Here is a 16,139-nt window from a genome sequence, read left to right as displayed (position 1 = left end):
TGAGCCAGCCAGGCACTTCCAATTCCCCTTCTGAATGTTGTGTTGATCTTTGTGGTTGATACCTGTATTTATGTTGGAAGATTGACTTGTTTGGACTTGTAGTTCTCAAATTGTCTAGAGCTTTCTCAAAATTCAAAACCTTTTTTAAGCTTAAAAGTTCTTTCTGCACCAGGTTAGATGTTGTGGCCCAAGGTTGAGACTTCAGCTCTTTGCACTGTTGGAAATCCAGCTCCTTTTCTAGTTTTCCTCACCCTCTCTGGCTTATGTGTACTCTTTACCCTCCGGTTTTCTGTGAACTTTGGTAATGTTATCCCCTCCCCTGCGCAGGAGAAGCGGTTTTTGCTCGATGCTTATCATCTCTGAAGGATGAGAGGATTCAGGCTAGCAAAAAGCTGAAAGGTCCCCAGAAGATGCAGTTTGAAGGTGATAAGAAAGCATTCCTGGAAGATATTCGGAAGGTGGGGCCCAGTCCCTGGCCGTGGTGCTTGTTGGCGCTTCGGGAGGCAGTGGGGTGGGAGGACGTGGGAGGCCCAGGTGGGGGCAGCAGAGTCCAGCCCCATCCTGTTACCCCTGTCCATGCTAGGACCTGCACCACGGGCGGGGGGCACGTGGCTGGCTCTCGCTCTGACGGGGCCGTGGTTCTTTAGGCCCTCTATGCTTCCAAGATCATCTCGTACGCGCAAGGCTTTATGCTGCTGAGACAGGCAGCTACAGAATTTGGCTGGACCCTCAACTATGGTGCCATCGCCCTGATGTGGAGAGGGGGCTGCATCATCAGGAGGTGAGTGCGGGGGGCACAGAGAGTGGTGGTCTCTGCGCCTGTGTGGACAGTTTCCCTGGGACTGGTTTATATGGTCACATCCTGCCTTTATGCCGTATGTCAGCTGTTAAACTAGATTGTCTGCGCTACACCCTTTAAAGTGATCCTGTGAGAACCATCGTGCCCTCTGGCCTTGCCTCTTGGGACTCTGGCACCCTCTTCACTGAGCCAGCAGCTGGCTTAAAGGGATGAGGAGAGCAAGCTTGTACCCTGCTAGGGCGTGTGTCTGCTCCCGACTTCTCTCCCTGCTCTGCCGGCATTCAGCGTGCTGAGGCTAACGTTCGTTCATTTGTTCCCTCCTAATTTCAGTGTGTTCCTGGGAAAGATAAAGGATGCGTTTGATCGGAACCCACAACTTCAGAATCTACTACTTGATGACTTTTTCAAGTCAGCGGTTGAAAACTGCCAGGTAGGTCTCCCCCGCTGGGTGGTGGGAACCGTCTCAGCGGGTTTTGTGTTTCACTTACGGGCGTCGATGCCCATGGAATTCTGTTGCTTTGACTGGGAGCGGTTATCTTCTCTGTCTGTGGCTTGTGTTTGCTCAGGACTCGTGGCGGCGGGCAGTGAGCACCGGAGTCCAGGCGGGTGTCCCCATGCCCTGCTTCACCACCGCCCTTTCCTTCTATGATGGATACAGACACGAGATGCTACCGGCCAACCTCATCCAGGTGAGCTCTCGGAGTAGGTGCCAAACATCGACCTGGCTGGTGCTGAGGGCGGCGTGTGCACTTATTACTCCAACCAACCCAATTTCTTGTTTTCCAGGCTCAGCGGGATTACTTTGGGGCTCACACTTACGAACTCTTAGCCAAACCCGGACAGTTTATCCACACCAATTGGACAGGCCACGGTGGCAGCGTGTCGTCCTCTTCATACAATGCCTGACCAGACTGGTTACCCGCCACAATTCCCTAGACTGGGACATTCCACTTGCCACTTGCCACTGCTTACACAGCCCTCTGCCCTACTTTCTGCTCAGACCTTTTAAAGTAGTCTCTCATAAGAGACTCCTGAAAAAGTTAATGTGAGTTTACTTGTAAAGTAGCTGGGTTAGCAGCACCGTGCCCTCTGGCCTGGCCCCCTTGGGGCCAAGCAGGAGGTGCCCGTGTGCACACCAGCGTGAATCATGAGTCAGCTCCCAGCAGCAGTTTTCCACGTGTCCCCTGTGATTAGGGAGGCAGGGCAATTTCCCGATAGAGGCACGCATAGATGGGAAGGGTTGCTGTGGGATTTTCTCAAACTGGAATCTTCGTATCATGTAATAGATTTCCCATTCTCCACTTAATAAAAGGTACATTCTACTTACCGTCTTCTCTAGACTAAAGTAGTCTCACATTGGCCACAGTGAGCCGTCCTCACCCCCGGCAGAAAGGTTTGCAGCAGGTTTCATCACATTGGAGTCTGTTTCCTTTGAGCCTTGTTCACTTTTTCCTCTGCGTTTTCTCCAAAAGAAGACTCCAGGATAATACAAGAAACACAGCAAAGTTAGGATCCTGATTAACTGTGTGGGAAAGGATGAGAAGGGGATACAGGGGATCTGAATGTGTTCCCAGGTTGGGCACTGGGTCCATGGACGTGCACTGATGACAGTCCTCATGCCTTTCGTGTTGTCACACTTGATACTACTACACGACATGGTGGGCTCAGGGTGCCCACCTCTTTCTCTTTGGCCCTGAGCCAGGTGCTTGGTTTTGGGGTGGGATTTTTAGCAACCAAGCCTCCTCCTTGAATCTGGCCTATCGACTTTATCTTATTTACTCAAGGACAAAAGTTCCTGCCAGCATACTTCATAGTGTTCTGTGGCCTGATGCCAGTGTAATTGTCTTATTCCAGCAGCCTAACTCCAGGAAGATTTCTCTGGAATGCTTTAGAAAGCCTTGAGAGTACCCTAGAATAGAGCAAAGGGCTTCCTTGTTTTGACAGCTGGTGAGGAATCTGACCTCTGACCTCTTTCAGAAAAGTGCAGGGGCTCACAGAGCTATCATGGGAGGCGACCCTTTTCATTAAATGTTCCGCGTTTGAAGCTCTCAGCCTGGATGTGACTACTTAGCCAGACAGGGCCGGCACCCCTCCCCGCCCCACCTGCAAGTCTAAGAGGTGCTGAGTCACTGCCCATGACAGGGCTCTTTTGTAAGGGGGAAGAACCACTCCACTCGATGCAGCTTCTCTCACAGGTGACTGGTGACCACTTGCTCGAGGCAGACAGGCGTTCCTAGGATGGAGAGCGAGTTCCCTCAAAGAAACACTGGTGAGGGGTTGGGGACGGAATGTGAAGCTGGACTGTCCACAAGAGTGTCTGAAATCCTAATGATAACCTGCAGTAGAAGCTCCTGCTCACCCTCCAGAAGCCGTGAAGCTTTAGATCCAGGCCCTTCACCTACTGGCTGTTGGACTTGGGCAAATTATTTACTATCTCTGCTCTGAGTTTTCTCATCTGTAAAAGACAATAATAGTACCGTCTCCTCAAGGCTACTTTGAGGATTCGTGGAGTAAGAACAGGCCAGTACCTGGCACATGATAAGCTCCTGTATGTGGCATTATTACAACCATGTCAGGGTGTACCTGTCCCTGAAGCAGTGGGATTTCTGAGAGTCAGAAACCAAATTACTTCTCAGCACCCAGTGGGGAGCTCACTCTGCAAACCAGTCCTCAGAAGGTTCCTGGTGGGGCTCCCCTGTGCGCTGCACGGCAGGGTGTGTGGGTGTGGCCCCACACTGGGCGACGCCACGTTGGCCACTCGCCCACAAGAAGTGCTAGAGCACAGACGGAGGAGCATCAGTGCACAGGTAAGCTGGGACACCCGAGGGTACACAGCTCTGCTAACCGGCATTGTCCCCACAGGTAAGTCACCTGAGTCCTCCACCTTGCCATTTCTTCATCTGCAAAATGGGGTTAAAAATCACTTCCTCGGGTCATTGGGACAACAAATGGGATTATGGATAAACTACTTGGCACAGTAGCTGGCACACAGCAAGAGCATAGGAATCTGGTGTTAAAGAATGAAACCGTCCTCTGCCGACGTCCTTGGTGGGGACTGGTTTTACTATATAGGCTCCTGTGCTTTTGAATTTTAACTTCCGTGACTGGCTTGAAAGATCAGTAAAAACCTGTACGGGCTCTAGTACGGGCTGCCCAGCTTCCCGGGTAGCCCAGGTCCCTATTCTGTCCCGCCAGGAACTCCCTGTGCTCCGTTTTACTGAGCCCAGGTGCCGGTGTCTGTTCTCATCCACATGAAGAGGGTGATGAGCTGTTCTGAGAAGGAAATGAGTGCTCGCCCAGTGACGACTATTCAGGGTTCACCATTTCTTACCCAGCTCATGTGGAAAGTGGGACTTCTGGCCCTGGGCAAGTCTGTCCCTGCCAACCTGACCACGCAGGGACAGTCTGGTGGCTAGTCCAGCAAAGGGCCTCCCTGTGCAAAAATCCCAGGCCCCTTCGTCTTCAGCCACAACTCCTGCTTTATTGGGGACACAGGTTGGTTATAAAGACCGCTGGATCAGACAAGCGAGTAGACAGGATTTCTCGGCAAGGAGACCTTAGGCGGGGGATGGGCAAGTGGTACGCATTCTCTGACATGCGGAGTCCAACCCTTTGGGAGGAGCAGAGGCCTTCGGGATGTTTAGCACGTATATGCTGTCTAGAAATCCTCTATGTTGTCCCAGGTACTACCGAGTGCTGTGTAACAGACCACGCTAAGCACAGGTAAGAGCCATTAGTAGTAGTGTCCTAGTTCTGTGGGTTAGGACCTGGAAGGGCCTGGGGGCACAGCCTGTCTCTGTTCCACAGTGTCCGGGCCACTCCGTGGCTGGGGTCATTTGGAGGGGTCTGGCCTCTTCATGACTGGTGGTCACTGCCGGCTGCTGGCTGGGACCTCAGCGAGGGCGGAGAAAGGCACACAAAAGTGGCCTCATGCGGCGCTGGGCTGCCTCACAGTAGGGCAGCCTCGGGCTGCGCTGGCCTTTTACACAGGGGCTCCGCCCCAGAGGTGAGGGATCCTGCTAACAGCAGACACGACACCGCCCTGGAAGACGCAGCCTGGGCGCCAGCCAGCCGCAAGTCAGGCACAGTGCATCAGGTACAAGCACGTCATTAGCACCTCCACTTCAATGGGGTGGGGAGGGTTAGACGTGACCTCTAGATGGCAGAGGATGTGGGGAGCGTGTGGGCCCGCAGATACTGACTGGATTTTTTGAGGAATGTGATCGTCACAGGGGCTCCCCTGGAGAAAGACCATTCGTCAGGCGCTTGGGCCCGCTTTGGGAGTCTTCTGAGCGGCACGTACAGGAATTCAAGTCACAGGGTGCACCGGGCACTGCTCTAAGTGAACTCCTTTAGCAGGACACCCTCTGCAGCGGGCCCTGGCGTCATCCCCCATTTGTCGATGAAGCCCAGGGACGTGAAGTAACTTGTCTGAGGTCACGGAGCTCCTGAGCCCTGGAACCAGAACCTCAGCAACCTGGCGCGGGTTTGTGCCCTCAACCATTAGACTGTCTGACCGCACCCCGTGTACAATTCACGTCTTTCCTCGGCCCCTGGCACACCTACTGCGCACCTACCATGTGCCAAGCGCTGTTCCTGGGACCTCGCATCTGTGGGGAGAGAAGACCGGAGGCCCTGACTCCGTGACCCTGTAGAATCCACACCACAGCCAATGCAGGGTTTTTTTTTGAATCAGCATTTTACAGTGACATTTTGGAGGAAACAAATGATGACTCCTACTGAATTACGCACTCACGGTGCCCAGTCTAGGGCAGCGGAGAAGGACCCAGTGAGCCCCCGGACGTCCGCGTCCCGTTTATGGCGAGGGCGCGGCTCAGAAGCCCGGCTGCCCATGGGATCTGGGCTCCACGACGTCCCAGCACGTCGGGGCCTTGTTCCCTCTCCTATCGCGTGGGGCACCTACCTCCCCGCGGCGGCCGCTGAGGTCCCAAACCCGGCAGAGCGGCCCAGGGGCGAGCAAGCCCCGCAGGAGGGCCGGCTCCTGGCGGGGGGGGGGGGGGGGGGGCGCTCGGTGTGCACAAGGGTCGCCTCCAGCCGCCGCGTCGTGTGGCTCCTCCGCGGGGCGAAATCGCTCCCTCGCAATTGGGCCGTTTTCCGCGATGCGGTCACTCAGCTCCAGACCCTCCTCCGCGGACTCTTCCACGGGCCCTGGAGTAACGCCCGCGGGGAGGCCGCGGCTTTCTGCACGCGGACGCACACGTACGTGCACCAACGTGTACACGTGCACATCAGGGACAGGATCTGAAACCGACGGCGCACAGCGTGGGGCCCGACGTGGGTCCCCGTCCCCAGACCCTGACTTGGGCGGAGATCCGGTCAGGCCCTGCGCGCCCAGGGGCTCGGCGGTTCGGCGCCGCCTGCGGCCCAGGGCGTGACCCGGGTCCCGGGATCGAGTCCCGCGTCGGGCTCCCTGCGTGCAGCCTGCTGCTCCATGAATGTTAAATAAATAAGTTCTTTAAAAATAAAAACTAAAAGCCACCTTGGGCGGAACTCCCTCAACATGTCCTTTGAGGTGGGGGCCGCTGCGGTGCGGCTGCGGGGCCGGGCGGCTCGGTAACTCGGCGTCCCCCGGCCTGCGCCGTGACGGAGGCGCCGCCCGCCCCGCCCCGCCCGGACCGCGAAGGAGCTTCCTAGAGCGGCCGCCAGAGGGCGGGGCGCTTCGCGGTTTGTCCCCTCGCGCGGCCCGTCTCCCGGCGCCGCCGCGGGAAATCCGAGGGGCTCCTCCCGGCCGCCGCCTCCCTCTGCCGTCGCGCGCCGGCCTCGTCGGGCCGCTGTCATGGAGGAAGACGAGGGGACCGAGGAGCAGGAGCGATTCTCCCACCGGCAGGTACAGGAACGGCGGGTCCCGGCCCGGCCGCGCGGGGGGAAGACGGCGTCCAGCTCCCGCGGACGGAGGGGCCCCAGGCCTCGCCCGGGCGCTCCTCGGGGCGCGTCCCCCGGGCCGGAGCGCGCGCTCGACACGCCTGCGCCTGCGCGGCTGCCGCGGGGGGTGCTGGGAGGTGGTCTCCACGGTGATGGGGTCGCCGTCGGGCGGCTGGGGGCGGGCTGCGGGGGGGCGGCCGCGGTCTCCGGGCTCGGACGTGGCTGTGCTGCGCGTGGGGCCTGCGCCTCGGGACACCCTCCAGCCCACGCCTTGGCGCGGGCCCGGCGCGTGGCCGCCGTGACGGGCGGGGCGGCCCCGGAGCGCGCGTGCGCCGCGGGCTCCTCCCGGCGTGGTTCCTGGCCCCGGCTCCGCAGCCCCGCCCCCTCCCCGCAGCCCCGCCCCCTCCCCGCAGCCCGGTCCCCCGCTCCGTAGCCCCGCCCCCGCGCGCCCCGCCCCCTCCCCGCAGCCCCGCCCCCGAACCCCCGACCCCCGCCCCCGCGCCCCCCGCCCCCCGCAGGCGGCTTTGGGGGGTGGATGCTGGCCTCCTCCCAGGCGCCGTGACGGTGGCGGGCGGCCCCGGGGAGCACACGGGGCAGAGCCGCGAGAGCGGACCCTGTAACGGGGGGATCCGGGGGCGAGCCCAGGGCACCAGAGTCCTCCCGCCGGTGTTAGGCTTCGGAAGCCCTTCGTTCGCGGCCTCCCGTATTGGGGGAAGCACAGCGCAGTCCACGGCCGCAGCTCCACACCCGGATTCACCAGCTGTTAATCCTTTGCTGTATTTCCTCCTCTGTTCTCTTTCTTCCGAATCATTTCAGATTTAGTTGCAGGTACCTTGACACCTTCCCTTTAGGTTTTACTGCTCTGGTGTGCCTCCCCCGACGACGAGGGGATTCTCCTACACAACCTCAAATAACACACTCAGGAAGTTTAATGCGGTGAATCCTGGTGTCTAATGATCCGTCCATACGCACACTTCCCCAGTCGTCCCAAAGCGGTTTCTCCTGATCTGTTTTCTTTCCTCCAGGATCCAGGCAGGGGTCATAACTTTCATTTAGCAATCCCGTCCCTTTGATCTGTCCTGGGACAGTTCTCTCTGTCTTTCCCACACTGGTGGTTTTGAAGTGTCCACTGATGGCAAAGGTGTAGTGGGAGAGAAACCCTGAGAGCCGGGCTGTGCTTTTCCTTTTCGTATTCTCAGCCCCCGGTACCTGCTGGCTGAAGAGATGAGTAAGGCTGCAAAGATGGGCTGAGAAATCGGTGAGCTGGTTGAGGATCCCACCACCCATTCAAGCAGCTGTTCTTGGCCCAGAGTAGGGAACACAACTGACAGGGTCCTGCCCCTGGGGAATGTAGGGTCTAGGGAGTTAGCCTTGAAGTGCGGTGTCATCTGTGGCATTGAAGAGGCACTTGGCCCTGCCCAGGAGGCATGCAGGAGGAGGGTCAGAAAACTTCCTGGGAAGCGTTCCTCTAAGGACACTGCTACTCGTACCTAAAAAAGATGATGGTGGCAGGCCATATTCCTCCCAGGGTGATGGTCCTTTTGTCTCCTCCTACCATCGGTCTTTTGGTTTCTGAAACTAAGGAAGGTAATTGCCCTTGCTTATCTGCCTGGCCTCTACCCTGGGGTCCTGGACCTGTGTTTCTGCAGTTCCTCCTCATCCTGTCTCAGCTGTGAACACTTGCTGAGAGACCTTACGCTGTTTGGGGTACAGCTGTCCCCCTGTCCGGTTCAGTTCTGTCTCCAGCACGGAGAAGGAACACAGCCAAGGGTGCAGTAAGTTTGTGGACATGAGATCCTGGCTTGGCTTTGTTTTGCTCCTTTGCTCCTCCTCTGCATGGGAAAGATATGTTCTTCAGTATCTGAAAGGGTTGCTGAGGAGCAGTGAGGGTCCTGGGGAGGTGGGCTAACAAGCCAGCAAGTCCAAGGAGGGTCCGATGTGCCCTCACAGGCCTTTCCCAACATGGCCCTAAGCATTTGTCCTTTGTCACATGCAGGCCTGGGTCTGGCAGAGACTTAGAGCAGAAGGATGGGATCCTTTTGCATTTCACTAGATTCACCTTTGTCTGGTTGTTCATTGTTCCTGAAACACCTAGCATATGCCTTTACTCAGCGGGAATGGGTACATATTTATGGAGTAGCTGAGTAAAGTCGTGCAGATTCTTTCTAAGTGCAAGTCTGACTTTTCTCCCTGCCAACCTGCCGCTGTAATTCCTTATCTTTACTTGACCTAAATCATAACCATTAACTAGGAAGTAATGTTTCTACAAGTCACACTCCAGAGGGCCTCATTAATTTATTAGTACACTTGAAAAGTCACTCAGCCATTAGGAAAGTGCCCAAGGAATTGAGAGCAGACCCTCTCTTTGGTCTTAATTTTCTAAAATGTGAAAACCTCTTCTTTGCAACCTGACCTATGAAGTGTTTCAATTTTTGCTCCAGAGGCTAAAAGCAGCAGTGCACTACACTGTCGGTTGTCTTTGCGAGGATGTCGCATCGGACAAAGAAGTGCAGTTCAGCAAGCAGACCATTGCAGCCATCTCAGAGCTGACCTTCCGCCAGTGTGGTACGAAGCCAGGGCCTTCCTCTGTGTACAGAAATCCCCAGAGTTGCTTTTGCCTGGGAGCAAGGTGTGGGGTGGGCGGGTTAGCATCGGGTGCTGTGCAGGAAACACTTCCTGGCTGTAACATCAGATGTTTTATGGGCAGAACTTTTGTTTTCTCTATTACCCAACACTGGGCATGAAGACCTTTATTTTATTGTGTTTAATTGCCTGGAATGTTACACGTTAAAGTTTTAGATCATTGCTCTCTAACATTTGTATATTGCCAGTGCCAGGGTTTAGTTGACAGCTGAGCCTGTAACATTGGTGTCTGCTTGAAGTTCCAGGAAAGTAACATTTTCTCAAGCCCTAACTTGTAGCAAGATTTAAAGTTAAGGGCCAGTTTCATGGAAGGAGGTGTGGCCACAATGACCACAATTTTGAGGAGGTCGCAATGAATAAAACGGCTGATAGCTCGAAAAACACAAAACCAAGACCGGCTAAAGGCTCCCGGTCTGGGGATGGGGTGGCCCAAAGTGCCTCCACCCACCTTGGAAAGAGTGACGCAAGGATAGCTAAAGCACATCTTTTTCTCTTTCAGAACATTTTGCCAAAGACCTTGAAATGTTTGCAAGGTGAGTAAGGAGCTTGCGTTTTGCTGTGTCTTTGCATCCTATTCATACCCTCTGCCTGGTGGTGTATTTCAGGAGGGCTTTAGTCTTTCTTGTGTGTGCGTTTTGTGGAGGCTCATCTCTAATCATGATTCTGCAAGAATACGAAATCTGCTCTAATCACGTCCATTCAGATTTGATTTGGCTTGTTTGTTTTCGATGCCTTCCGAGTACCTTTTTATCAAAGCCGCAGAGTCGTTCAGTTCCCGGTTAAGAAGGTAGGAAGAACAGCTCCGGGGCTGTGAACGTGTGGGGCGTGTGTGCTTTGAAGAACGTTTCTGCAGGACGGTGCGGGGCACGTGCGCGCTGAATGCCCAGCAGTAATTGCAGGTGGGCCTTGGGGCAGCACCCAGCACCCAGCACCCGCCCGCAGTCAGCCTCGGGTTTGCAGCATCTGTCACCAGAGAGACACACACTCCTTGAAAAGCGGGTGACTTGCTTTCAGTGGGTAAGCTTTGGCTTTTACAGGTGATTTATGCTCATCTCTTCAATTAGTACCTCAGGTAATTGAAAACAATCGCAACGAATTGCTTTTATGAAGCAATTTGAATGACTGAGGCCGGAAAGGGCTAAAGCTTTCCGATTTGCTCACACTTCTGATTTGGTGCCAGTCTCTCCCGCACCCCGAGCTTTTCACCTTGCTTCTGTTAGCTCTTGGTTGCTCGGGTGAGTATTTTGAATGAATTAAAGCAGTAGGTTCTCAGAGGGCAGACTCTAAATCTTTGCTGCCTCTGTGTGTATGAATCCCTAAAAACCGCTTAGCATCTCCAACTTGGCCAAAAAGGGAAAGATAATATGGAATACTAATAGCTCCTGCAGTTTATTCATCGTTAATTTAGGTGGTGGCTCCTTTGCGTGGCGCCCAACCCCACCCCCCAGCTGCTGCATCACCTGTGAAGTACCTTTATCACCTTTCCTTGCCGTTTCTTTCCTTTTTTTGGGGAAAATACAACTTTTTATTACAGAGTGGCACAAAAATATGAATATGTAAGCCAGTGATGATTTGATTTGAGCGTAAAGTTAATCAACACAGCATGGGTTCTCCATCTCAGCATCACTGACATTGGCTAATTCGGGGTTGTGGTGGGGACTGTCCTGTGCCTTGTACGGTGTTCATGGGCTTCTCTGCCCTCTGCCTGGTAGATGCCAGCAGTAAGCCCCCAACTGTGACTTTTCCTGCCATTTCTGGGGTAGCTGTGGGAAAAGACAAGGTTTTTAGATGCTTTTATAAAAACACTAGAAATAACGAATTTGGAAATATTTAGCATTGTAATACCTTGAGCTTTCATGGGCTCTGTGGGTTTTTTTGTTTTTTTGTTTTTTGTTTTTTTATGTTAAGAGGTTGATTTCCTTTGCTGGGTACTTGGCAGGTAGAGGGTGTGGTGTGTGTGTGTTTTACTTGAGCTGTAAGCTCCCCAAGGAAGGCCAGCACCTAAGCCAAGGATCTGCGCAAAGGCTGTCAAACTGCTGTTGTCTAAGAGAGAGGCAAGGCTTGCTGGCTGAGCTGCCTTACCTTTTGCGTGTCCAGGGGTGTCCAATGCTCTTCACACTCTCCCAGCCCCCAAACCCTGAGCCAGCAAAGTGCAAATTTTCTTTGAAGACTGGACCTTTGCCTAATTTCACACTGATCTTCATAGTACTTCAGTTTGCTAGCATATTAAAAAAAAGAATCGTGTTTTAAAATTTCTCACAGGGGTTGCCTGGGTGGCTCAGCTGGTTAAGTGTCTGCCCCCAGCTTGGGTCATGATCCCAGGGTCCTGGGATTGAGCCCTTCATGGGGAGGGGGTGTCTCTGCTGAGCCGGGAGTCTGCTCTCCATCTCGCTCTGCCTCTCTTCCCCGCTCTTGCTCTCTCTCTCTCAAATAAATAAAATCTTCAAAAAAAATAAAGTTTGTCATGGAATGACATTGATATTCCCAGGTCAGCTTTGTTTATCGTGTGGCTTTGTTTTGTCCCTGCGGCCACTGTCTTCTAGAACTGTGAGTCCTGCAAGGAGTCTGAAGGACTGTTTTCAGGCCCACTGTGTATTAAAGGGTCTTTGTAGGCTGGCTGGGAACCCAGCCAGTATTTTAACATTGTTTCTATGGAAAATGCATTTAAATTTAAATAGTTCTCCTGTAAACTTTGGAAAATCATCTCCCGATTTAAGTTGTGAATTTCCCTTAAATTTAGCTTTGAAATCTCTAGTCATCTAATATCATTAATATGTTCAAGATGTAACATTTTGAAGAAGATAGATATTAGACAGTAAATAAATTCTAGGAATATTTTGGGAATAGTCTTTAAAACCTGTGTTGCTGAAAGTATTACATGAAAAACTGCTTTATAATTTTCCCTTGGGTGACTTCCTGGAGTCAGAGGTTTGATTTAGGAGAGTCTCTGAGGTGTGGCGGCGGCGCAGGCTGTACCTGCCCTTCCGTTTAGGGCAGTGTTAGCCTTAGATAGGCGGGTGGTGGAGGGGGTTGGCTTTGCCGCTTCCTAAATGCTTCCTTGTGAACAGACTAAACTTACCCTGTAGACAGTTCAGTAGGCTGCTTCCTTTCATCTGTTCCTTTTGTGGACTTGGCGAAGGGCGTGAACACGGGCAGAGCGGCCGGACGGTGGGCCTGAGGGCCCCGCTGCACCCGGCACCTAACCGCCTCCACCTGCTGTGGCCCCTTGGGCCTCTCCCCTCCTCTCCTGGTCCCTTGCACATGGCTAATTAGGAGCTGTCTCCTGGAACGGTCCAGTCAGCGCAGGCGGGGTTGTCAGTCATGAGGAGGGACACATGGTATCTGCGCATTTAGCAGGATGTGAAGGTTTAATTTGGCCAAATTATAGAGTGTGATTCTGTGTGATTTTACCGTTAACAGGTATTCGGTGAGGACTTTATGTATGTTGGCCACTTAACTGGTTATTAAGGGTACAGAGATGCCTACTTACTCCTGTGTGCAAAGTCTCTACTTATTTTTGGAGCAAATTGGAAATGGCAAGGAATGGTGTATTTAGAGCAATAAATTACTAACTAGAGCTTATTATCTGAAATTACCTCTTTTTTTAAAACAATTTTATTTATTTATTTGAGACAGAGAGTATGCACACAAGCGATGAGAAGGGTCAGAGGGAGAGGGAGAAGCTCCCTTCCTCAGTGGGGAGCCCCACGCGGGACCCAGGACCTGAGATCATGACCTGAGCTGAAGGCAGATGCTCAACCGACTAAGCCACCCAGGCACCCCTGAAATTACCTTTTAAAGCAAAGATAAGAGAACTGGAATGAGAATTTGAGTCCCAAGTTGTGAGCAAGACACAGACCCCAGTTCCAAGGATGTTCTTTGTTCTGGCTTGGCTGTCGACGAGGAAGCATGTTAGCTCCTTGTTGGGAAGTGGGGTGTTAGGGGACACCTGCCCGAGCCTCTTCCTGTAATTTAGCCCTTGGAGAAGAGCTTCAGGATCTTGGTATCTTTGTTCTTGTCTTTAACGTCTGTGTAAGCACAGGCGACCTATGTGTTGGGAGATACCGTGTTGTGTCATTTTCTCTCTTCACTAGAGGCATGCCCAGACACTACTTGCCACGACCCCAGCGTGTGCTGTGAGCGCCGTGCCCATGCAGGTCTCCGCTCGGGCACCCGTGGCCTCGGCTGGAGGTGGACAGATGGGCTTCTGCCTTCCATGGTCTTTTTATTTAATTAGTATCTTGGCTAAGTCACTTCACTCATCTTTATGTCACTGTTGGTTAATGAATTTAATCTAAAAAGATGGGCTACTTAGAGATCCTTGCTAGTTTGGAGTCTGACCATGAACTTTTGGGTTTCATCAAAACTTGAAATGATACTAAACATTTTGGTGAATTGTTCCTGCCCTTTCTACAGACATGCGAAAAGAAGCACAATTAACACTGAAGATGTGAAGCTCTTAGCCAGGAGGAGTAATTCACTGGTGAGAGATGAATTTCTTTCCTCACTCCCCTTTCCCATCAGAATACATTATTCCCAATTAATCACTTGCAGCCATGAAGCGATTCCCTAGGGCACCTTGCATTAAAAACGAGAGACGGTTGAACCATTCAGACCTGCCCGCAATTTATAGTCTCTCTTTCATCATGATGGATCTTGCTAAGCCAATTTGAAATTTTCTAATCAGCACTCTCTGGATTTCATAATTTGCCTTTTTTGTAACATCTCAAAACTTTGGCCCTGTATTTCATTTACAGCATGATGTCAGAGACAGGCCATGGGTTAGAGCATGTGGGGATAGTTGTGTTACGGTGACCACAGCTCTGATGGGCCAGCTGTGGAAGGAGTGTGTGTACGGCTGGGACGGGCAGAAAACCGCACACATTTTCTCTCTTTCCAGAGAAATCTAGACATCGTCTTGACCGTGCCCTCATTTTACAGGTGATGCTGTGATCATCCCGGGCTAGTGGCTGTGGCCTGGGGCCCACCCAGGGCACCTGTGAGGTTCTCTGACCTTGTCTAATCCTTGCAGTAAAAATACTTTACGTTCCCTGTCATGTGAGCTCCACCAGGGCGGGGATCTTTGTGTCTTCTCTGCTGCATCTGCTGTGCCTAGAATAGGGCCTGGCACACAGCAGGTGCTCAATAAGTAGTTGTTGAATGAGTCTGTATAGCAGTTGACAGTTGACAGGGGTCTTTTGTCGTTATTATTTTACATACATTATTTAAAACCTCACAACCACCCTCTGAGGTTTTTAGTAATGATCGATTGGCCCAATTTTACAGGGGAGGCAGCTGGAGTTCAGTAACTTCCCGGAGCTGAGCTCGATTCTCCCTGGTGGAGAGGCGCAGTAGCCAGCACCACTTCCCCTGGGCTCTCTTTCCCCCTCTGCTCTTCTACCGTCCTCTCTCCAAAGTCTAAGTCAAGGTGAAAGACACTGTGATTCCTCGGGAAAACAGCTAAGGTGGCAGGAGGGGCTGCGTATCCGTGAGGAGGACCCTTCTCTCTCTCCATACGTTCTGTGCGGGTCATACTGGTAGGTGGTTGGTCTCAGGGAGCAGTTTCTTCTTTTTGCAAAGGAATGGTCAGTGCAAGTCATCTTAGAATATTAATTGGGAAGTTACCTGTTTATTGCACATTTGTTTACTTCCAAATACTGTTTTTATTTTGGGCTCTTAATTTTTTTTTTCATGACAGAGGTGCAGTTAAATTTACCCATTTGAGAAAATCCTCCCGGAGGGCAGGGACTTTGTGTTACTTACCTAGTATCCCTAGTACCTGGTGCATAGCAGTTGCTCAGTGACGTTCGTCGGGTACACTTAGAGGCGGGTGTTGATTGTACTGGTGCTTGGTAGAGTATACGTAGGCCTGGCGTGCTCCTGCACACTCCACATTTTAACTCTTGATTCCCTGGGGAGCTCCTACCTGTTTGGTAGGAGTGTGGGCAGCAGTTGGTTGATTTTTGTAGTTGATGACCTCTTCCAGGAAAAACTGGAAGTTCTATTTTACTCTAAGGAACATAACCCAAGCTTTTCCACCCAAACTCTTAGGGCAGGAGTGGTTAGGAGGGGTATAGATTCCCACCCTCCCGCCCCCCACTTTAGAGGGGCTTCACAACCAGATCAAAATGGAATTCTTTACTTTTTTTTTTTTTGTAGCTAAAATATATCACAGAGAAAAATGAAGAGCTCACTCAGTTTAACATAGAGCAAAGAGCGAAGAAGAAGAAGAAGTTAGAGGATGACAAGACAAAGTCATTGGCACCGGCAGAGGCTGCAGCCTCAGGAAGGGACAGTTCGGCTCTGTCGCCAGGGGCAGAAGCAGCCTTCGGGGAGGGCCGCCAGGAGCAGGTGAGGCCCTGAGGGATTTTCGAAGGGATCAGTAGAGATTAAAGGAAAAAGGCGAGGCGGCTTGCTGGGCTGCGCGCTCCTCCGGCTGTGGCTGCAGAACTAGTGTCAGAGCCGGAGAGTCTCCAGGAAAATGCTCCCCATCTCCCCCGCTCTGACACACGACTCCGAGGGGCAGAGGTCGGAAATCGTATCCGTCACCATTAATAAAATGATGTCAGCAATGAAATGTGGTCGGCTTCTTCAAGCAAACATCTTAGTTATTTCTTTATTCTTCTACATAATTCTTCAGGCTGACAGCCCCGAAAGACGAATGAAGCTCTCTGCATTTATATTGTCCTTTTGATCACCAGTGTAGCTTTGAAGCCTGTGCCACGTGTGGCCACGAAGCCAATGTGATGCTCACATGTGGATGTTTGGAAAGTGTCCGTTCTACTTTTTAAAGGTGATTTTCCCCAAAAACATA

The 16,139-nt window shown here is 52.5% G+C and overlaps 2 protein-coding genes and 1 long non-coding RNA gene across 4 annotated transcripts in view; 2 read left to right on the top strand and 1 right to left on the bottom strand.

Moving 5' to 3' along the window:
* PGD (phosphogluconate dehydrogenase) overlaps nucleotides 1-2,121 on the top strand; it is a 15,252-nt gene extending 13,131 nt beyond the window's left edge. The window contains exons 9-13 of the mRNA XM_072828429.1: nucleotides 328-458; nucleotides 648-781; nucleotides 1,130-1,229; nucleotides 1,366-1,488; nucleotides 1,586-2,121. Of these exons, the coding sequence (XP_072684530.1) occupies nucleotides 328-458; nucleotides 648-781; nucleotides 1,130-1,229; nucleotides 1,366-1,488; nucleotides 1,586-1,705 (608 nt within the window). The 3' untranslated portion in view covers nucleotides 1,706-2,121. The remainder of the gene's footprint in view (nucleotides 1-327; nucleotides 459-647; nucleotides 782-1,129; nucleotides 1,230-1,365; nucleotides 1,489-1,585) is intronic.
* LOC140634464 (uncharacterized) overlaps nucleotides 1-6,730 on the bottom strand; it is a 19,216-nt gene extending 12,486 nt beyond the window's left edge. Inside the window, exons 1-2 of the long non-coding RNA XR_012031952.1 lie at nucleotides 5,724-6,730; nucleotides 2,127-2,275 (exon numbers count right to left, since the gene is read on the bottom strand). This is a non-coding gene — a long non-coding RNA (uncharacterized lncRNA). The remainder of the gene's footprint in view (nucleotides 1-2,126; nucleotides 2,276-5,723) is intronic.
* Nucleotides 6,470-16,139, top strand: CENPS (centromere protein S). Of its 2 annotated transcripts, XM_072828433.1 has the most exons (6): nucleotides 6,482-6,647; nucleotides 9,124-9,247; nucleotides 9,825-9,858; nucleotides 13,742-13,808; nucleotides 15,485-15,676; nucleotides 15,966-16,139. In XM_072828433.1, exons 1-6 carry the CDS (start codon nucleotides 6,597-6,599, stop codon nucleotides 16,017-16,019), a joined length of 522 nt encoding a protein of 173 aa, XP_072684534.1. In that variant the 5' UTR covers nucleotides 6,482-6,596; the 3' UTR covers nucleotides 16,020-16,139. The 2 variants fall into 2 exon arrangements, with proteins under 2 accessions (XP_072684536.1, XP_072684534.1); XM_072828435.1 differs by lacking the exon at nucleotides 15,966-16,139 and having other exon boundaries at nucleotides 6,470-6,647; nucleotides 15,485-15,902.

This window comes from Canis lupus, chromosome 5 (assembly GCF_048164855.1).
Source record: "Canis lupus baileyi chromosome 5, mCanLup2.hap1, whole genome shotgun sequence".
Classification (NCBI taxonomy): Eukaryota; Metazoa; Chordata; class Mammalia; order Carnivora; family Canidae; genus Canis; species Canis lupus.
Note: the sequence above shows the minus strand (reverse complement) of the source record. Positions and strands in the feature narration are given on the sequence as shown.

What these genes read in the sequence shown, in the direction of transcription:
- CENPS (XM_072828433.1), top strand. Translation starts at nt 6,597, where the DNA reads ATGGAGGAAGACGAGGGGACCGAGGAGCAGGAGCGATTCTCCCACCGG. An exon ending in GACCTTGAAATGTTTGCAAG is followed by an intron (nt 9,859 to 13,741) that starts GTGAGTAAGGAG and finishes CCCTTTCTACAG; the next exon opens with ACATGCGAAAAGAAGCACAA. An exon ending in GGGAGGGCCGCCAGGAGCAG is followed by an intron (nt 15,677 to 15,965) that starts GTGAGGCCCTGA and finishes ATAATTCTTCAG; the next exon opens with GCTGACAGCCCCGAAAGACG.